We start from the raw sequence: 22,970 nt of genomic DNA on the forward strand, positions 1-22,970 counted from the left end.
CGTGTTAGCCCACTGTGTATTAGATTCTCAATCTAAACAGACCAACACACAGATAGTAATTATTCTGCAAATACATTTTCTACCTGGTATAGCCCAAGACACCACTGTCATGTAGACACTTTAGCCCATAAGTAAGTTTCCATCTCCTTAAATTGAGTTTCCATCTGCTTATTGTACAGACTGTCTAGGAGGCGTTCATGAATTAATGTTGGAGATGAACTAGGTTGCTTGGGATGGGAGTTGGCTAGGCCTGCCCTCTCCTTTAGTCCATGTAACCTTCCGCCTGCTGGCAGGGGGTGGTCAGTGGGGCAGCTAGAAGAATAGCAAATTCAATGGTTAGAGAGCAATTTGAATGTTTGCTGCAAATAATGCAGCCTTTGTCCTTCTGATGACTACTGTTGCTGTCTGAGATTTTTAAGTAACTATTTTTCAGGTGCATGTTAGAGGAAAGAACAAAAATCAATAATATTTTAATGTCTACAGATCTGAAGCCATGTTAGAGCAATTAAGAAGAAAGTCATTGAGCAGAAAACTAGCAGCAGTATCACACAGCTGTGGAACGTTTTTAAAAGTGCTAGACAAATCTCATTCTTGTCTTTCATAAGAACCTCAAAGATTTTTTTAAAAACAGTAGTACAGAACAAAGCTTACAGTTTATGAGAATAATTGTCTTCAGTGTGCTACTAGAAGATGAGGTCAAATATAAACGACACCTTTGGTTTTATATAATGTGGCTTACTTACAACTTTGGGATGAAAAGTAACTAGAATCAATGTGCTATTAGGTTAAGGAGTTAAAATATGATGGCATGAGTTCAATGATCTCATCGCTTGCCCTGATTTAGGATTTGCAGATCTAAGTGCAGAGGTGATAAAGGAGAACCTACTAGTGCCTTCGTTAAGTAATTGAAGAGATGCTTAATGCGGTAGATTTCTGATGCTGATTTGTTTCAAATGGTGAACAGCACTAGGGAACCACTGATATGCCCTATTATTCTTTCAACTACATAATACTTTTATTTGCTATTCCTTCCAAAGGTGCCATGCCTTCAGAGACCTGTCACAGTAATCTGTGCAATGGAAAGTTGCCAGCCTAGGACAGAAGAGCCTTGGCTCTTGCACTGGCTCTTCCATTGTCCTCCTGGCCCTGGATAACTTTGCCAATGAAAGGAAGTAATGGTGGCTGCTCAGGGCTGGCATGAAGATTGGTGTAATGGTTAGATGATGATTTGGGTGACTGTGCTCTGGAAAGTGTATAGTGCCCTGTAAAACCAAGGCATTCATTTTAACAAACAGCCACGGGACTAAGTTTAGCAGTTAAGAGGCTCTCTGTTTAAGCTCTACATACACTTATTTTGATCAGGATAAAAGTTTTTGCATCTCAGCCCAGGTGATTATTAGAAAGACCAGTTCAAAAGTAGTTTCCTAAGAAATGGAAGTGGAGTGGAGGTGGCTTGTTGTCTCCCCAGCAACCACTGTAGTCTGGGTGGGAGTGACTCCATCCCCAGCATCAGCTAATCAGCACAGTTCTGTTCTGTCTGCCAGAGTGTTTGGCCAGGGTAGTCACATAGCCCAGGCAAGCTTCACCAAGAGGCACCTAGCATTCCACTGACCAAGTAAGTGGCTCAGTGGCTTAGGTTGGTACAACTTGTATGGAGCCCGTGCCCTGAGTTCAATGACTAGAGAGGAGGCAAACTTACTCTCCCACTGAACATAAGTGAGCGAGTATGTAGCCCTGGTTGCTGTCATCTTATTTTTATGAGCTAAATCAATTTTGATGATTTCATAATGGACCAAGGCAGAGTAAAGATAATGGAAAAGAATTAGTCCTTGATTATATATAAAATTAACCTTCTAGATCAAGCTTTGCCTGAAAGCCAAAATTGGATAATTGGATTTTTCAGTTATGCTTGCCAATAATTTTATTACTTAAGTCATTATAAGTTTTCTTTTCTTTGCATTGAAGCACGGTAAGTGACATAATAGGTTATAACGGGAATGTATTTGCCCATTCATATTCTCTCAACGCTTACTGTTTCTTGTCTACATTAATCTTTGACTTCATCCTAAGGTTCATCCCTGAACTGGCCATTTTCCATTCTCCTAGCTAGGTGACGCAAAGGTGGCTCAAGACTTCTATCCTGATTCTCATTATATCTAATTTTTCATATAAATATTTTTTAATAGACTCTAGAACAGGCCAAGTAATTGAGTCTAGTATAGGCCAACAGACTCTAGAAGAGGCCAAATAAGTTACACTATTGAATATAAATGACAATTAATTCAATTTAAAAAATTAACTTACACCTGCCCCGCCTTCCCCATCCTTGTTCTTCATGATAACAAAGTTTAAAAAAATTTAATTGTAAAAAAAAATTCTTCCTTAAGTTCATATAAGATTTCCTTTCTCAAGTTAATATAGTTGTTGTTTTGTGGCCATTCTAATATCTTTTTTTTTTTTTTAAGATTTTATTTATTTGAGAGAGAGAGCATGTGTGTAGTGAGAGGGGAAGAGGGGGAAGGAGAAGCACAAGCAGACTCTGTGCTGCGCACAGAGCCCCACGCAGGGCTGGATCTCATGACTCTGAGTTTACGTCCTGAGCAGAAACCAGGAGTTGGCTGCTTAATGGATGGGATCACCCAGGTGTCCCACCACTCTAGTATCTTTAAATTATCCAGTTAATTGCTTCTACTTTCTCTTTAATTTCTGTATAAGGATTGTTGTCTTTTTGGCCCATGACTTTTAAATCAGTATATTCAATAAAAAATGAAATTTAGCCACAAGAGATTTTCAGTTTCTCCAGGCTCAATCATTTTCTCATTAACTTCGCTTTTGTACTCCCTTTCACCCTTGCCCAGCCATCTTTATGAAGTTTCTATGGTAAAATATCTCCATCCACACTTACTGATGTTTTATGGGTCGTTGAAAGATTTATTAGAGACAATTTAAGTATGTTTAACATTAGCCTCCAACATGGAAATAATTGACAAACTATTTTTGACATTGTGTGCCACCTGATGACCGAGGAAAAACAGTGATGGGGAGATAATTGTTAATGGTAGGTAGTGGCTGTCTGGCCAAGGAGAGCTGAAATTGAATTGGTGCTGTGAGCTTTGGGCCCTGGGACAGGGCCTGCATCAGCCCGGAGGAAGAGTCTTCTTTCTCTAATTGAACTCAGAGGAATTGCCTTTTAAAAATTATCACAAAGTCCTCAACAAAGTAGGTTTAAAGGGGACATACCTCAACATAATAAAAGCCTTATATGAAAAACCCACATCTCACCATACTCAACTGCGAATTACTGATAGCTTTCCTCCTAAGATCAGGAACAGCACAAGGATGTCCACTTTCACCAATTTTATTCAACATAGTACCAGAAGTGCTAGCCACAGCAATCAGAGAAGCAAAAGAAACAAAAGACATTCAAATTGGTAAGGAAGAAGTAAACTTTGACTACTTGCAGCTGACATGATACTACATATCAAAACCTTAAAAATCCTACCCCAAACTACTAGAACTGATAAATGAATTTAGTAAGGTCACAGGATACAAAATCAATGTACAGAAATCCATTGCAATTCTATACGCTAATTGGGAAGCTAAGGAAATAGAAACTACGAAGGCAATTCCTTTCACAATTGCACCCAAAATAATAAAATATCTGGGGATAAACTAATCAAGGAGGTGAAACACCTGCACTGAAAAGTATAAAACATTAAAAAGAAATTGAAGATGACAGAAACAAATGGAAAGATATTTCGTGCTCAAAAATTGGAAGAAAAAATATTGTTGAATGTCTATACTACTTAGAGCAATCTACAGATCTAATGCAATCCCTATGAAAATACCAACCACATTTTTCATATTACTAGAACAAAGAATCCTAAAATTTGTATAGAACCATGGAAGACCCCAAATAGCCAAAATAATCTTGAAAAAGGAAAACAAAGCTAGAGATATCATAAGTCTGTATTTCGAGTTATACTACAAATCTGTAGCAATCAAAACAGTATAGTACTAGCACAAAAATAGATGCATAGATCAATGGAACAGGACAGAAAGTCCAGAAACAAACCCCTGATTATATGGTCAATTAATTTTCAAAAGGAGACAAGAATATGCAATGGGAAAAAGAGGGTCTCTTCAACAAATGGTGTTGGGAAAACTGGGCAGCCACATGTAGAAGAATAAAGTGGGACCACTATCCTACATCATACACAAAAATAAACTCAAAATGGATTAAAGATGTAAATATGAGATCTGAAACCATAAAAATCCTAGAAGAGAGCATAGACAGTAATTTATCTGACATCAGCCACAACAACATTTTTCTATATCTCTTAAGGTAGGGAACATAAAAGCAAAAATAAACTATTAAAGTATATCAAAATGAAAAGTTTGTGCACAGTCAAGGAAACAATAAACAAAACTAGCAGGCAACCTACTGAAGGGAAGAAGATATTTGCAAATGACATATCTGATAAAGGGTTAGGATTGAAAAATATATAAAGAACTTATATAACACAACCCAAAAAGCAAATTATCCAATTTAAAGATGGGCAGAAGACATGAACATTTTTTCAAAGAAGACATAGAGATGGACACATGAAAAGATGCTCCACATCATTCATCATCAAGCAAACATAAGTCAAAACTACAATGAGATATGACATCACACCTGTCGGAATGGCTAAAATCAAAAACACAAGAAACAGAGTGTGATGAAAATGTGGAGGAAAAGGAATCATTGTGAACTGTTGGTGGGAATGCAAACTGGCGCTGCTACTCTGGAAAATAGTATGGGGGTTCCTCAAAAAATTTAAGACTACCCTATGATCTAGTAATTTCACTACTGGGTATTTACCCAAAAGAATACAAACACACTAACTTGAAAGGGTATATGCATCCTTATGTTTATTGCAGCATTATTTACAATGGCCAACTTATGCAAATAGCCCAAGTGTCCTTTGACTGATGAATATAAATATATAAATAAATATATATATATATATGCGCCACATCTTCTTTATCCATATATATATATACACATAATATATTATTCAGATATGTAATATATTATACATATACACAATATATGACTCAGCCATAAAAAAAAATGAAATCTCGTCATTTGCTGCAACATGGATGGTGCTAGAGAGTGTAATGCTATGTGAAATAAGCCAGTCAGAGAAAGACAAATAGCATATGATGGCACGCCTATGTGGAATTTAAGAAACAAAACAATGGACAAAGGAAAATGAGAGAAAGAGAAATAAACTGAGAAACAGATTCTCAACTAGAGAGAACAACCTGATGGTTACCAGAGGGGAGGTGCGCGGGAGGATGGGTGAAATGCCTGAAGGGAATTAAAAGTACACTTGTGACTAGCGCCAAGTAATGTGTAGAATTGTTAAAGCACTATATTGTACACCTGAAACAAATATAACTTGGTTAAATATATGGGAATTAAAATAAAAAACTCAATAAAAAATTATCACAAAGCTACCAGATGTGCTACCAATGGCCATCTGTGAGACTTACTGAGTGATCACTCCCTGTTTTAAAATAGGGTCGCCTTTATATATTTGAACATTGTTGCTGACACCAGATACGTGACTGTTTTACAAAGCAATACGGTGTCAGTTACCGTGGAGAGCTGAAGGGAGGTGAATGGCCCTTCCAGCACCTCTCTTCTTGGTGGGATTTCGTCCTCATACCAGGGTACATTAGCTGCAAAGATTCTTCTATTCCAGGAAAAATGGACTTTGTTTTTTTGCATCTTCCTCAAGACCTTGAACCATCAGAGAAAAAGATCTCCCAAACTATGAAATCTAATTCATTTTTTTCCTGAGAAAGGGAACTAGATCTCTTCATTGCAGGATGATGAGGACATGTAAGAAACAGCACATTAAAATGGTGTCTAACAGCAAATTTAGATACCGGGACAAAAGCAAAAATGCTTTTTTTACTCATCGTTTTTTACTCATCTCCATAATGTTGGCTCCCTGAAGAGAGAAAAACATGGCACAAAGTTCAGGATTAGCAAAAGAAATTGTGTCTAGCCTCTGATGGGTCCCCAGACAATGGAAAGGCGCTAATGGAAGAAGTCCATGGACGTCCTTGGTGATAGGACAGATAGGACAGGTAAGTAGGGGGGAACCGTGGCAGCTGGGCAGAGACTAACATGAAAGAAAGGGAAAGAAGCTACAAACTGTAAGTCTGGTTTCTTACAGAAAACCAGACTGATCTGTAAAGAGGCAAAGGATATAGGAACAAACGAATCAGCAAGCACAGACAGTCCTTAGCTGTTATTAAGAAAACAGCAGCAAGAAGGATTTGGATACAAAAAGTAGATGACTAATTTGCGCCGAGCACTGAGCCAGGGTTAATAGGAAATCTGAAGTCAGTAGGGGACACCATGACTACCCTCCGGACAACAGAAAGTGGCCCTATGATAGCAGAGCCCTGGTGGGCTCCGGCCTGTTGCAACACGGCACACACTAGGAAATCATTGTGCCTGCTGTGTTATGAAACAGAATGCATCTCCACCAATTAGAGACATAAGAGGAGCCTGTTTGATCACATCACTGCAAAGGCCAAAGAGGCGATGACTTAGGAATTAAAATCCTTCAAATGAAATGTGGAAGACCACCAGAGATTACTACATGACAACCCAGTCCATAGCAGAATGTTCATTCCACTTACCAAGGAGTATTATAAACTCATCTCAATTTTTCTCAAGTATTTAAAACTGTAGAAATATAGGAATAGAAAGCATTAGTGGAATATACAGCGTGAAGAAATATTGCCTAGTGATAACCCAGGTGAGCTCTGTCGATTGTAGCTTTCTTATCGCAATTAAGATGTTTTGTAAAAGCCATTTTGATGGACCCGTGGCCTTGGAGGAATCATGAATAGCTGCAAATGATATGAAGTTCCAGGTTGTGAATGGTCAACAAGACTGTATCTTATTTTTTTTTATAAAGATTTTATTTATTTATTTGACAGACAGAGATCACAACTAGGCAGAGAGGCAGGCAGAGATGGAGAGAGAGGAGGAAGCAGGTTCCCCGTGGAGCAGAGAGCTCGATGCGGGGCTCCATCCCAGGACCCTGGGATCATGTCCCGAGCCGAAGGCAGAGGCTTTAACCCACTGAGCCACCCAGGCGCGCCAAGACTGTATCTTAGTATGGGTGATTTTCTGTTAGGTATTAAGCTCATATAGGATAACAATGGATGAAAAGAAGGGAAGAACAAGATTTGAGTGTGGAATTGCAGGCCATCAGGAGCTGCAGGAGGAAGGAGAAATGACAGTCAACAGAAGTGAGAACAGGTCGGGACGCCTGGGTGGCTCAGTTGGTTAAGCAGCTGCCTTTGGCTCAGGTCGTGATCTCAGCGTCCTGGGATCGAGTCCCACATCGGGCTCCTTGCTCGGCAGGGAGCCTGCTTCTCCCTCTGCCTCTGCCTGCCTCTCTGTCTGCCTGTGCTCGCTCTCTCACCCTCTCTTTCTGACAAATAAATAAATAAAATCTTTAAAAAAAAAAAAAAAGAAGTGAGAACAGGTCCAACAGGCCGGTGAGAACCGAAGCTACACTGAGATCCTTGTGTCCCTTTGTACCCTCAATCTGGAAGGCCCACTTCACACCAAATCACATGTATTAAATCATATCCAGGTGCAACAGTAACTATGATTTTGGACTGTAAACAACAGAAAAATATTATAATTGGTAAGTTATCACTCTAAGCAGTTTATTTAGTATTGGCTCTAATTTCCAGTCCATCTTCTTGTACCTCTGGGACTTCCTGGGAGGATCTAATCTACAAGCTGTTTTCCAGTACCATGGACTTGACAAATCGAACGACTAATGGGGGTTAAAATGATATCATGATTTGAAGACACTGAAGCAATTATTTAAATTTCAGCATTTTAAAATTTTGGAGCCAATACATCTCCTTGGTAGGCTTCAGATAGTTTTAGAGGACCCCCAAAATTCCATGGCTCTAGGTGTTGGGTCCTTCGTGCCTAAAAGTGAAAATGGCCATGGAGGGTCGGCTCTGTCATTGTGCCAGGAAGACTCAAGCAGTTTTGTTTCTAGCTTCTGTATCAGAGCTCCCCATCCAGGATGCATCACCAGTTTTGGTTTTTTTTTTAGATTTTTTTCTTTATTTATCTGACAGAGATCACAAGTAGGCAGAGAGGCAGGCAGAGAGAGAGGAGGAAGCAGGCTCCCCACTGAGCAGAGAGCCCGACGCGGGGCTGGATCCCAGGACCCTGGGATCATGACCTGAGCCGAAGGCAGAGGCTTAACCCACTGAGCCACCCAGGTGCCCCTCACCAGTTATTTTTTTTTTTTTTAATTTTTTTGAAAGATTTATTTGTTTATTTTAGAGGGAGGGGAAGGGCTGAGAGAGAGAAATAGAAAGAGAGAATCTCAAGCAGACTCCCCACTGAGCATGAAGCTCAATGTGGGGCTCAATCTCATGTCCTTGAGATCATGACCTGAGCTGAAATCAAGAGTGGACACAGCTGTGCCACCCAGCTGCCCCATGAGTAACTTTAAAGAATGAAAACCTGCCCTGACTGCCCAGTCCAGACTAGTCTGAGCTTGTGCCTCCTGCTACTCTTGCCACCATAGAAACCATGAACATGAAGGGCAATCCTAAAACGCTAACTCACCTGTGTTTCAACAATTCTCCGCCTCAAGCTCCACTTTACCGCAAAATCATTTCCTTCCTTTATGATATATTTGATCACTCTGCATGGTTATTCCAAGTCCCTTTTTATTATATCTTATTAGGAGTTCACTACAGTCGATAGATAACATTTTTACTCTTTAATAGTCAGCACAAAGGAAAATGAGAGAGTACTGGGGGCAAACAATGGGTCTTGTTAAATGCTTCATACCTCTCTTTGTTTGGCTTAATGTTGATGTCACCAATGATATGGATATCTGCAAATTTGATCCTAAATTTGCTCAGAAGAGAAGCCATTCTGGAAATACAAGAGAGAAATACTTCATCATTGCATATGTAATTATTTTCAGACAAAGAGTTGACGTCTTATTTCAGCTTCACAGTCAGACAAAGGCTGTGTTTAGTGTTTGATTTCCATCACTGTATATTAAATGCGGACGAAGCATATTCCACTAAAGGTAAAGACAGACTCATGTAAATTCAGATCCTAGGAATAGCAAACCTAACTCTGCATTCACATTTCAAGTAAGATAATACAGAGCTGTACATGCTTCCTTACCATTTGGGAAAAAAGAGAACAAGTTTTAACATTGTTGACTATTATCTTGCTGATCATTTTTAGAGTTATTGACAATGTGCTGACAAACTAATAATGATGATATATCATTATATATTGGAGGTTCTTCCCCTGGCAACTGAAATTTTTGATACAATTGCAAAGGTACAGAAAAATTGCAAGGGTGGTGCAAAAAAAATCCCCAAATCACCAGGTGTTTATTTGAGGTACCCCCTTTTTCTCTTGCTAGACAGCTGCGTCTATCTACATCTTCCTTCTTTCTTGCTTGCTTTCTACTCACCCATCCACCTGCCCAGCTGGAGCTATTGCCCCTTTACCTATAAATACCTCAGTATTTCTTAAGAATAAGAACATTCTCTTATACAAACAAGGTATACTTTTTGAAATTAGCAAATTTAAAATTGATGCCATGCTGTCATCTAATCCACCAACCATTTTTAAATTTCATCACTTGCCCCAGGAAGTTACTGGAGGCTTTAAGAAAATATAAATTATTATAGCCAACATGTTAGTTGCCATTATAATATGACTCTCTTTAAGGGGAATTAAATATATATATATATATATATGCTTACTATACGTAATTTATATTATATGTGGATATATAAAATATATTTTGTATATGTATATGCATATGTATATGTATATGTATATGTGTATATATATAAAATCTTTCCAGGACAGGGGGAAAAACACGAAAAATTACTGAATAAAAGCCTGTCATTATTTTGTGATTTCTGGAAGGGCTCAGAACTTGGGCCTGCCATGAGGGATTCAGGGCTGCTGAAGGTCCCTCTCCAAATTTCCCCTAGAGATCTTTGGATGCACGGCGTTCCTAACATGCTTATTACTTCCACAATGACTAAATCATGCTCTCCATGACTAAATCAATGACAAAGATGCAAATTTGTGCTCGGGAGACTGGTTTATTTATTTATTTTTTTTAATTACAAGACTTTTCAACAGTCATCCATTTAAACTCTTTTCAAGCTACAGATGAGAAACTGGGCACCCAGGTCTGGGTCCTGGTGACTGTTGCAAGGCCCCACAACTCATGGTGGGAAGGGCTGGGATGAGGATCAGGTTCAGTGTCTCGGTTCTATTTTTTAAGTGTGCGGTGCTGGAGTGGCCACCATAAACCAGCAGGTTCAAATGGCCCCAAAGAAAGTACTAGACACAAATTTCTTTGGGCTTTTCCTTTCGTGGATACATTCGCTGGTCAACTCCAAGCAAACATTGTACAAGGTAATGATAGTCCCATTCAAGACTTGAGATGAGGCCTCTGTGTGAAATTCCTTTTTGAAAAGCATTTGTGGCAGGGGATCAAGGGACATGAAGACAGTGATTACAAGAAGTATGCAGGTGACTTAATGACCAGAAAACCAAGTAAACATGAGACCCATCATGGTGGTTTTGTCTTTAAATCTGCTGTGTCTCAAAAAAACACTTACAGTTCTTAGAATTAAAAGCATTAAAGTAACAGACCTCTAAAGGGCTCTAACGGCAGGAGTGATGAGCTACTTACGCAATTTTTTCTTCTTCGATGCGGTTGATCTTCCCTCCAACATAGATTCTTAATTTACAGTCTTTCCATTTTTTTCTGAGAGTCAAGATATAGGGGATAAGGAGTGTTAACCCTGAAAAAAGAATAAATTATGACAGAAAGAATGAATCTATCTTGCTGAAAGGAAATGAATAGCTTTACATCTTTATTCATTCCCACATTCATTGCTCCTAAATAATTTAAAATCTTGGGAAAACACTGAAATATCGTTCTCCAGCTGATAGTGTTTTCATATACCTCCCTGTGCAGTTAGTTAAATTGATCAACATGGTAATTCTGCTCCCTAGTGTATATTCTGGAATTGTTTTTACCTCCATCATCAAACAACCACCACACATCAATTGTGCCTTTTCCTTGCTTCTTTTTAAATTGGGTGCTGGCTTCTACCAGTTTCTGGTTGAACTCCCCCACGTGCATTGACTGGATTGTGTTCATGCTGCTGTCTGTAATGAAAGAAAAAGAAATAGACCTATTTGTCTTTTGAAGAAAGAAACAAAATAACTTGCCAATAAATCTATTCAGGAAAATAGAGGGAGGGTCATGAATTTGTAAGCTTTCTTATCCCTATGGGTAAACAGTGAGCTCAGAAAAGGGGAGATAAAGGTCAAGTCCCACAGTGATTTAGATCACCTTGAATAGTTCACAAGAATTTGGTATTGGTTTCATGATTACAGTTTTCGTTATAAAGCAGTAGATTATTTTCAGGTCTCTAGTAATGTGAGGGCAGAATTATTACTTAGGCAGGTAACGATGCTACATGATCTGATACAATAGCCAAAATATCCCCATTTTTCAAAATTTCAGTTATAACTCTACTTAATCCTATTTTCAAGTTTACTTGAGAGTAGAAAATGTGGTGATTGATCTTCTAGAGATAAGCAATAGAATCAGAAGTGTTTCTTCATTAGAGCATTTATTTGAGTGCAGTTGGTGTCAGTTCCATGAATGTCTGGATAACAAAGGTGGCTAGGGACCAGATGTATCTTGACTCTATGACCCTTTGGTCCTAATGTCAGTCTGGCTTGCTTTTCTGTTTCGGAGAAAAACTTGTGAAGTGCAGGGAAAGCCACTGAGCTATTTGAATTTCTGTGAATGAGATGGAGAAGCCAGGAAATATGGAGAGACAAAATTCTTTCACTTGAGGTAGAGATAAGGGTGCACAGAAAGTATTTAATTTTTTTTTTTTAATGCACTTTCCATTCTATCAAAGATCCAGTGACAGTGTCCTTGGGAACTAGGCCAGTGTTTGAGCAGGACCCTGGCTCCTGTTTGCAGCAGAGGTTTTCATTGCTCCACTCTAGATATTATTTCTCATTTCCACATCTTTTAATGTTGTGACTTTTTTGCTCCATTTCAAAGAGTTGGTGTCAGCAAAGTGCTTAGAGTCGAGCTGACGGCTGCTTCAGAGCTTCCTCTCTGATCTGAGAGGTTCTGAAGATGCTTTGTTCTGTCCTTTGCTGTTTCCATGTTTAGGGCCTGTCAGTTCTGAAGCAATTATCTTACATGGCTTCTCTCTCCCTAGGACTACTGAGAGAAAAAGTAAATATCTTTACAAAATGGACCAAACTCGACCCCCACTTCCATGCAAATCAAAGCCCCCAGAGGACCCAGGCATTAGTGCCTGGAGGTAGGGTCTGTCCTGATCTAGAACTCCAAACAGTTGTCAACCAGTGAAAGCCCAGAGAGGTGAAGGGGCCTCCTTGAGGGCTGCATTTGAAATTTGAGGTGTGGGAAATATAACGTAACATCTTTTTGCTTTTCTGACCAGACATGTTGACCTTCAGAGGAATGCATTTCTGCCGAGAGATGTGTGACACAGAAACAGGCTTCCGGGATATATAAGAAGTCCCTTCTCATTAATAAGAACACAGATGCTTCCCTCTCCCATCAGCCAAAGAACAGTGTTGGGCTATGACTTCTGAATTTTCCACTGCTTTTCCAGACTGTAACTAACATTGAATAACTGAATGGTAGAACAGATACAATGAATAGTTAACATTTCTCATGAATAAACCAAATAACTGAAAAGGAAAGAAAACAGTTAGCATCCAGATGGTCTTAGTCTAATATTTACACCCAAAGGTCCTGATGTACCTCCAACTCGAGACTCAAATGTATCATTTTTTGGACAATGTCATGTTAAAGTGGACAATACTTAATAGGCTTTCCTATAGCCCGGTGAATATTCCAGAAACCCAAGGATATTTCTATTATTTGAAGAAGGGCGATGTTTACATTTCATGTTATTCTATGTAAATATTGTATTACAGGTGAAACTTTGTCCTTGGGCTACAGCAGGAAAACAAGCAAACAGAACCAAACCTTGGGGTATTAGAGGGGCTTATTGAAGGATCTCATTGAAAGGGTGGGTCCTGTCAAACTAGACCAGAAGCCTGCTAAGCCTCAATTTGGATCTTGCTATTTAACGTGAAAACCCTCCCTAGAGAAATGATGTTTTCTTGGACTCACACCAAGTGATTTCTGTTACGTGTAGGATTATTTGTGGATGTTAACATTCTAATTTTCTACCAGCAGAGGTCGCCGTGGACCTCATTAAACGCAAACGGGCAGTGTTTCTGGAAAGACAACGATTGTCAATTTTCAAAAAAGTCAGATGTTTGAATCACCTGTTTATAAGTTTTATAGAAAGCTTTCATTCTGTAGTCTCCCATGCCTGGGGTGCATACTGGACATTCAGAGGTAAATGTACCACTCAGCTGAAATCTACAGGTAATTAGTTTCCTAGTCCAAAAGTTCCAAGTCCAAAATTCTGGTTTGTGACAAAGAAGCTTTTCAAAATTAGGGTTCTCATTTACTGTCCTAGTTAACTTTTAGTCTCCTGAAATGTCTGCAAGGGGAATATAAGGGGCGTGTGTGTGTGTGTGTGTGTGCGCGCGCGCGCGTGCGCACGTATAAATAAATCCATTTGGGTATTGGTTCTTAAATTTCTATCCTCTTTCCATCCTAAGAAATGTCCATTTTATGGCACTCAAATCCATGTAGGCACCATGAGACTCCCAAACCAAATATTATTATTTTAAAATTAAGTTTTTACAATGAGATGGAACAAAGGGCTTATTGTTACTGATAAATAACTTACATATTTCATCTGTACTAATGTCTTGAAAGAAGCGTCTTTCAGTCCTTTGCTGACTAAATGCCCCCAACATCTTAGATGCTGACTTCTGACCCCCAACAATACTCAATCAGTGGCTCATTTCTGGATATTTCTTGTGAATTTTAAAGGTACTTACCTTTCTTAGGAGCTGGCTTAGTAATGTTCAACTTGCTAGCTTTTTTAAACAAGCCTCGGATGCCTCCACTTCCTTCTTCACATTCGTTATCTTTGATAGTAGCTTCCAAAGCCAGCCTCTCCTGTTCCAATTTCTCTAATTCATCTAATGCAAAAAGACAAAAATCATTTACTTAACTCAGAGTGATGAAGTTTCTAGGAGCAACTTAAAAACTATTTTAATATAAAAAACAGTGTTCCATTTGCAAAGATATGGATGGAGCTAGAGGGTATTGTGCTAAGTGGGAAAAGTAGAATATTCCACTCTATGTGGGACTTAAAGAAAACAGACGAACATATGGGGGGAGAGAGGGAAACAAACCATAAGAGGCTTTTTAAGAAAAAAAATTTTTTTAATATTTTATTTATTTATCAGATAGAGAGAGAGATCACAGAGATCACAGAGAGATCAGGCAGACAGAGAGGGGGAAGCAGGCTCCCCACTGAGCTAAAAGCCCGATGCGGGGCCCAATCCCAGGATCCCGAGATTATGACCTGAGCCGAAGGCAGAGGCTCAACCCACTGAGCCACCCAGGTGCCCCAAGAGACTCTTTAAAGAAAATTTTTTTAAAATTTCTTTATTTCACAGAGTGAGAGGGCACAAACAAGAGAGCAGCATAGGGAAAGGGAGAAACAGACTCCTCACTGTCCAGGGAGCCCAATGTGGGACTCGATCCCAGGACCCTGAGATCATGACCTGAGCTGAAGGCAGCCGCTTAATGGATTGCGCCACCCAGGTGTCCCCATAAGAGAATCTTAATGATACCGAACAAACTGAGGGTTGCTGGAGAGGAGGAAGGTGGGGGATAGGCTAGATGGGTGATGGGTATTAAGAAGGGCAGTTGTGATGAGCACTGGGTGTTGTTTCTAGTTGATGAACCACCAAATTTTAAACCAATATTGCACTGCATGTTAACTTAGTGAAGCTTAAATAAAAAGAAAACAAAAAATGAAAAACTGTGTCTATGCAATAAAATTATTATACATCATATGACTTTTTCCAAATGATTATTAAAAAGTAATATATATTGACAAGTTATATTCAGAAAGTAATAACTAGCTTGGGAAAGCAGCTCTATGTATTCTCATAACACATGAAGTCACTAGGTTTTTCTTTGTGAAGATAAGGCAGTCTATTTCATAACCTCTTCACTTCCAGCAAAACCCAAAAAGCCAGATCCACTGTACATAAGCTCTTGTACACAGTGCACCACTGATTTCCTGACCTAAATGACTGGGTAGGATATTTGACAAGCGGATGCCCAAATTATCAAAGTATACCGGGTGTGTACCAGGCACACAACGATGCCTCCTGAATTGCGGCATAAAACTAGACAAGAATTAAGGAACGGTAACCAAACTTTATATAAAGCCTTGTATGGGCTCCGAATTGAAATTACAGTGAAAAATGCCCACTGAGAAATTTCTTTTAGAGAAGGAAGACACAGGAGGCAGGAAGAGGGCAGAGGGAGAGGGAGAGAACCTTAAGCACCTTCACACCCAGCACGGAGCCCTCAAGTCCCTGAGATCATGACCCGAGCTGACATCAAAAGTTAAACACTTGACCGACTGAGTCACTCAGGCACCCCAACAATTCTTTCTGAGAAGCAACATACTTTCTGGAATGAGTGACCAAAGTGAAAGAAAGAAAAGCTGAGGTTTCTGTGTGCCTGTCAGAGTTCAATAGCTAAGAAACATCTCGTGACACTCAAGTCTGGAGCAAGAGTCAAGCCATGTCCAGCGCTGAGACCCACCCTCCAAGCTTTGATGTTGTCCCTGGCTGCCTTTTATCTTTTTTGGATTCTGATCGTGAAGACAAATTCTTCGCTGCTATGTAATGCCTTGCATTCCTCTCTGATGTCCGCTTGTGATGGGTCAGGGGAAACAGGGCTTCACAAGCAGTCAGGGGACAGGGCTAAAGAATGACAGGCATCCCTGGCCAAGGTGGCCTCTTTGCAGATCCCCTTGTCTTGCCTGCTTGCTGGGAACAGAGACTTAGAAAACAAGCAGTGTTCTGAGGAACAGAGTAGAAAACCTAGCCTCAGTGATAGCACTGGTAGGGCTTCTGTAAATGTCAACCCTTGGAGCCTGTTGCCTTATCTATCCGGGAAGCGAAGCTATACAAAGTCTAGATTTATCAATTATGTACTAACTAAATCTGTCAGGACAGTCACATCCCTAGACGGTGTTGTTATTCAGCTCCACAGAATTGTCTGGCCTCTTTCCAGGTCTTAGCAATTAATCTTTTGCCAGTGGCATGAGATTTAAGGTCAAATCACCCATGTGATTTCCCCAAAGCTTCAGAGGTTCTCAAGATCAGCAACTATAGAAAATCTGAGAAATTAGGCTGACGGTATTAAAGCTCAGACAGGAGTTGCTTACCCCTGACTTTCACAAAGGTGAACAGGAGCCGCATTGCATGGGGGGGTCATGACCGGCGACAGCTCTACGGAGGGCTTTATGTGACATGAAGTGAGTCATTTACTTTTCCTATGCCTCTGATTTCCTATCTGTGAAATGGAAAATTGTAACCCTTCCCCTTTCCAACTCTCCCAGCTTTGCGAAAAGAATAAACAACCATTTCTGCAGGGTGCTTTGTGCCCCCTTAATGAGCAAAGCAACGAGCGTGTTCTATAGGTGGCGTATTTATGCAACCGCTGGAAATGGGCTTAGTCAAGCAAAGTAAATGGAGTATTTCGAGAAGCCCGGGAGTTATTTCAGCAGTGACTATTTTTTGCACACTCTTTGGGTGCCCGGCACTGTGCTGCATATGATTTCTTCTCAAATGACTCCGAGATGGCTACTATTATTACTCTCACTTTTGTAGATGAGGAAACTGAGGCTCAGAAAGGTTGAGTAATCTGTCTGATGCCACCCAGAAAATAACAGGGTTCCAATGCAAAGAGGCCGGCTTGACTCCAATCCTGGCAGCTGCCCACTCTGAAGACCTTTGGCTTTTGGCTTGGTACTCTTATCTCAGAGTTGTTCCATTACCCTCCAACACATCATGGTCAGGCAAACCTCATCACTCTTGGGCATGTGGTGTCATGCCAAGTTAGTCCACCCAAACGACGATCCCTCCCATATGTCATTTTAAAGGCAGGACCCTGAAGACACAGGTACAAATGACAGGCTGGCCCCAGGGCAACAGGATGGGCAACATCACCCACTGGGGGATGGCCCCCTAACTGTTATCTCCTGTTTGGGGTGCTGCAGGGGTCCAGCTGTGGGGTAACCTCTTCTTTGGTGATGTCTGGAAGGTGCATATTTGCGAGTTTCTTTGGGGGGGCAATGGCTACAGCCACGCTGGAAAATGGTTTCTTTTGCTTTCCTTTTTTGGCAAGCTCCCGCACAACCCATGATGAGGAGCTAGTCACCACGTTCTTTGTCCTCGAGTTTGGACAAAGGAGAAGAAAAGATAAATCCTGCTTTGTCACAGAGTCAGCTGGCTGAGTGAGCCGGGAACTACTCCAACTATTTTCTCAAAGGTATGTACACAGCCCATCCTGGACAGAGCAGACTGCAAAATCCCAGGCCCCAGAGACAAAACCAGACTTCCCCAGAACGCGTCAGATCGGCAGTCCCCTCCAAGACGGCAGACAGAGGCCGACACCGGCAGAGAAAGGTCTGTGCTACGGGCTAAGATCTGCCTGCTTGGCCTTCTTGGATTTTCCCATCCACCCAGTGGTCTGATCCCGTGCACCGTGATTTTATAAATTCCTATTAGAGCTAATTCTTAATCATTCCCTTTGTAGGTGATCTAAGGCCTCCTCCCATGCCATCCGTCCTTTCCTAATTTCAGCGCTAAGCAGAAGGGACGGTTTAATGATCTGTTCTGCACAACCTAGGTGGCGTACTGCTCGCCTCTGTCCACACGTGAGTCCAGAGCACACTCTCTGAAAACATTTCTTTCAACAAGAGCACAGGCTAGCCGACCTACCAAAGTGTGCCATTGGCCACGAGGGGGTGAACCCAGGGAGTACAATCGGAGAGGCAGGAATTGATTTCCACGAGGCTGAGGATAATAATCCCTCATTCCATCACAGCTGCATCTGATTCTCCGGATTCACAAAGCCCTTTCCCCAGAGGATCTTATTTGATCCCAACGCCAGTGCTGGGATGCAGGCAGAGCTCGCAGGCATTCCCACCATTTTACTGGGAAGGAAAGGGGCTCAGACCGTTCAAGGTTGCACAGCTGGGGCTGTACGCTCCTGCTTCCAATTCTAGCGTTCTCCCTCGTTCCCACCCTTCCTCCGCGATGCGCTCGGACTGCCAATACACGGTCTGCATTTTTTCTGAAGAAGTCGTTGCCCCAATTCCCCAACTGGACAAATTTTTATAATGCTTTACCTTTCCACAGTGCTCTGCTCCGAATTTTATTCCAGTAACTACACCTGTGTGACAGGGAATAGTTTGAAGACACATGTTTATTTTATGCTTTCTGGACTGCAAATTCCTGGAGGGTAGCTTATGTCGTATTTCGTCACCTATGTTTATTGAGAGTTTCTTTTGTGCTATGCACCATGCCAAACATTTTGGGGCCATAATATCCTTTCACACAAGACAGTAAATCTGTGAGATAGGAGCTATGATTATTTCCAACCGGAAATGTGAAAAGTGAAATGGAAAAGATGAGTAATTTGACTAAGGCTGCACAGTCCAAAAAGCATTGAGCTGGACTTTGAACCCAGGTCTGACTGATTTCAAAGCCTACGCCTAGACATTTCACATTATTCGTTGTGCCCGCGCCTCCCTACTCATGCCTACCACCATGATAAACACTCAAGAAGAGTCTGTTGGAATAAAAGGACAAGTCAGTGCTATTCAACACAGTTCAAACCATTTGAAAGTATCTCCGGAAAGGAAGGGAAACAAAAGGATGGTGGTCAGGCAGGGGTGAGCGAGTGCAAAGTACTGTGGGGAGGGGCTACCGAAGAAGGTGTGGAGAAGAAGCAGGGTTAAGGCTGTATGCAGAGTTACAACACGAGGACCCAATAGGGGCTGATGGTACAAACCAGGATGCAGTGTGACAGAAGGTAGGACAGGCAGGACTGAACAGAAGAATGAGAGGCAAGGAAAGGGATCCTTTTCCTATAAAGATCCACTACCTGAGCATCAGGTAGGAACTCGAAGCTTCTGTAGTAGATAATTCTACAGGTCTATCATGATTTATAAAAACCACAATGCTAGGGGCACCTGGGTGGCTCAGTGGGTTAAAGCCTCTGCCTTCGGCTCAGGTCATGATCCCAGGGTCCTGGGATCGCGCCCCACATTGGGATCTCTGCTCAGCAGGGAGCCTGCTTCCTCCTCTCTCTCTGCTTGTCTCTCTGCCTACTTGTGATCTGTCAAATAAATAAATAAATAATCTTTTTAAATAAATTAAAAAAAAAACCACAATGCTTGAGAGAAAGGCAGAGAGTTAGAGAGAGAGAATAAAGTTCTGCCTGTCTCTCATTCCAAGAGTAAGGGAATCCCTGAGGTTCTAATGATGGAAGGAAAAGCTTAGGCCTTTCTGTTCTCTCAGTCGAGGGGGTTTCTTTTTTTTTCTTTTTAAGAACTTTTTTTTTTTTTAAAGATTTTATTTATTTGTCAGAGAGAGAGGGAGAGAGAGCGAGCACAGGCAGACAGAGAGGCAGGCAGAGGCAGAGGCAGAAGCAGGCTCCCTGCCGAGCAAGGAGCCCAATGTGGGACTCGATCCCAGAACGCTGGGATCATGACCTGAGCCGAAGGCAGCTGCTTAACCAACTGAGCCACACAGGCGTCCCAAGTCGAGGGGGTTTCTAACCAATTCTTCAGACATAACCCAAACAGTTCTCATAGTAAGAATCCTGAGCCCCGTCTTCATGCAAATGCCAAGACCACTTGAAGAACAGTTACCCTTTCTCAAATATTTTATAAATTGGCATTGTATGGTAACCAACTGGAGGCACTGTAGTTTGAAATTCAACTTACTCATCATGATTGCCTCAAATGTTCTATCCCCAGTCTTTTTTTTTTTTTTTTCTTTAAAGACGTTTTTAGAAACAGGCGGGAGTCTACACATTACTATTCACTTTGAATCTCAAGGATGGAGAACAGCAGAAGAGGGAGTGGGGAAACCCACTGAGGAATCTCGTCCCCTCCCACTTCACAGCAACCTTTCTCTTTATTAATTATTAAATTATGATTCTTTCCTGGGTCAATCAGCTCGGAGCTGTAAACGCTCACATGAATCAACGTGACTTACCCCAGGTGAAGTCTCGCCGAATTGAAGGCAGGAAGCAATCCTGCAGTGGACGGCTTCCAATCAAATAATTATTTACTACACTGCCATCTGTCTTTATTTGGCTAAGCCACTCCAGCAGACACGGCAGAATCCCCGTGCTCTGAGATGGTCATAAATTGTGCAGTACTTACACGGAACACTTGACCGCAATAGACTGCGGATCACGTTTCATCACTTTATTCCTACCAGGACAATGTGCACGCTTTGTTGTAGTTGGCAAACTTGCTAAATACCTCTGGGAATTGAACAATATGAAATATCACATTTTTTGATGGTGTCAGGCAATAAATTAATTTATTAAGAGAAACTATCAGCCATCGGTATTGGAAGATTTGCTGCGGTATACATGTTAGAATGTTATGAGCATCGATCTTATTTATATACAATAGTTATTCTCCTCACATAAGCCCGTGACACAGTATAGAAATAATTGTCATTAGCTGGTAAATTACCTATAAAGCTGATTTCTATTCACTGCTTTATTAACTACAGTATATGGGCACTCTGAATTGCTAATATTTCCTTTAAATTATAATCTGTGATGACACTGTGGTGCCTGTGTTGGAAAAGCTATGATGATAATCATTAACATAGTGTAATGCAATACTTAAGATTTATCAGGCTCTTATTAAGCCCTATATTACAGTATAATATAATGAAACGCAAGCTTATTTCTTCCAATTCAAAATCTAATATGAGGCTGGTGTCATAAATTACATAAACTTCAAAACAATGCATGGAAATGTGGCATAAAGTTAATTTCTATTATTATGCTGTTGTTTTTCTGCACGTTCTTCACGTAGCGATACAACACCGTTTTTTGTTTACCCTAGATAATCGGTACTTAGAATTATTTTATTAGCATCCAACTGTATTTTCCCTTTCCTGACTAAGAAGCAGAAAGATTTCAAACATCAAAGTTGATATAAATTGGTTACATCCCATGGGAAATTAAAAGGGGATGCAGTTCACTGCCAGGATTCTTCCAGAAATACTACAGAATTTGCTTGCTGTGTTGCCTTACAGGACTAAATTGGTGGTGCGCTTTGGCGGGTGGAGCGGTAAAGGTGGGAACATTATTTTCCGGCTACAACACATCTTTCGGCTCAAAGAGGTCAACATAATGTACAAAGCAAATGTGTAATCTAAACACAAATTGAATTCTGTATTCTCATTTTTTAGATGGGAAAACATAGCACAAAAGACAGAAAAGAGCACAGTGTAGAAAGTTAGCAATCGAGCAAGTCTCTTATTAGATTTTTGTAACTGTCCTTAATGTCATGTCTATCTTTTCATAGATAGGCAGCTCCCCTCTCCCCCTTAAAGGAATTATTCCATTCCCATATCTCAGATTTCACCACTGGCTCTCTTTATCTTAGTCATTGTCCTCTCTAGATCTCCTTAAAAGTTAGAATAGTGGTTTTAAACAGACATAGATTTGAATCTTACTTCTACCAATCGCTAGCCTTATGAATCTTGGGGGAATATCTCAATTTATTAGCTATAAAATGGGGACAAAGATAGTATTTTCTCTGTAGGGTAGTTGAGATGACAAGTGTTATATGTGAACAGGAAGCATACACATGGCACATGATAACTGCTCAAAAATGGTTAAGGGCACCTGGCTGGGTGCAGAGCATGTGACTCTTGATCCAGGGGTTGTGAGTTCAACCCCACTTGGGGCATGGAGCCTACTTTTAAAAAAATGCTAACTGTTGTTGCCACTAATGTATTAAGTTCTACTAGAAAGAACTATAAATTAATCATGCACACTGAGTGGGAATTAGTATATCCATCTGGAGATGTAAAATGACCATAAAAGAGAATAGGGGCATAAAAAAGAAGCCTGAAGGCTCCAGAGTATCGTCTTTGCTACAGTTTTGCACCGGATAGACTCTCAGTTTTACTTTTAAAGATCTTCACGTGGGGCACCTGGGTGGCTCAGTGGGTTAAAGCCTCTGCTTTTGGCTCAGTCATGATCCCAGGGTCCTGGGATCGAGCCCCGCATCAGGCTCTCTGCTCAGCGGGGAGCCTGCTTCCTCCTCTCTCTCTGCATGCCTCTCTGCCTACTTGTGATCTCTGTGATCCAAATAAGTGAATAAAATCTTTAAAAAAAATAAAGCTCTTCATACATAATCGTAGAGTATACATATCAGACAGTGGTTCTCTAGCCCATATAAACACTTGATCTCCAATTTTGTCTTCCTCTTCCTCCCTTACAACTCACTAGAACGGTTGCCTCAGAAAGTTCACCAAATCCTCTCACCCCACCTTCTGTTATGATGAAGACAATCCCACATGGCCAGATAGAATCTGGACCGCCAGGCCCCAGCACTCCCAGATCTCTCACAGGCTGTTCCTTTCTGCTGAACTGATCCAGCAAAATCCCGAGTCTCCTCTACCTGGAGATCAAATGCCCCTAGACAAAAGCTGGACAACCAGCGGGACTGCTGCACCTTCAAAAAGAACTGAGAGCAATTTTTTTTTCTCCTGTTTCAGGCCCCTTCTTCCATCCACGCCCTTGCCTTGATTCATCCTGTTCCTCCAGAATCTTACTCCATGGGTCATCCTTCATTTT

At 40.9% G+C, this 22,970-nt stretch overlaps 1 protein-coding gene across 4 annotated transcripts in view; it reads right to left on the minus strand.

The window, feature by feature from the left end:
- The window catches only part of SLC12A1 (solute carrier family 12 member 1), a 90,644-nt gene that overhangs the window by 4,570 nt on the left and 63,104 nt on the right, over positions 1 to 22,970 (minus strand). For all 4 annotated transcript variants that reach the window (XM_044230044.1, XM_044230043.1, XM_044230041.1 and 1 more), the window contains 4 exons: positions 14,090 to 14,233; positions 11,147 to 11,278; positions 10,797 to 10,908; positions 8,906 to 8,992 (listed from right to left, as the gene is read on the minus strand). In XM_044230044.1, the coding sequence (XP_044085979.1) occupies positions 8,906 to 8,992; positions 10,797 to 10,908; positions 11,147 to 11,278; positions 14,090 to 14,233 (475 nt within the window). The remainder of the gene's footprint in view (positions 1 to 8,905; positions 8,993 to 10,796; positions 10,909 to 11,146; positions 11,279 to 14,089; positions 14,234 to 22,970) is intronic.

Source organism: Neovison vison, chromosome 13 (genome assembly GCF_020171115.1).
Source record: "Neovison vison isolate M4711 chromosome 13, ASM_NN_V1, whole genome shotgun sequence".
Lineage (NCBI taxonomy): Eukaryota > Metazoa > Chordata > Mammalia > Carnivora > Mustelidae > Neogale > Neogale vison.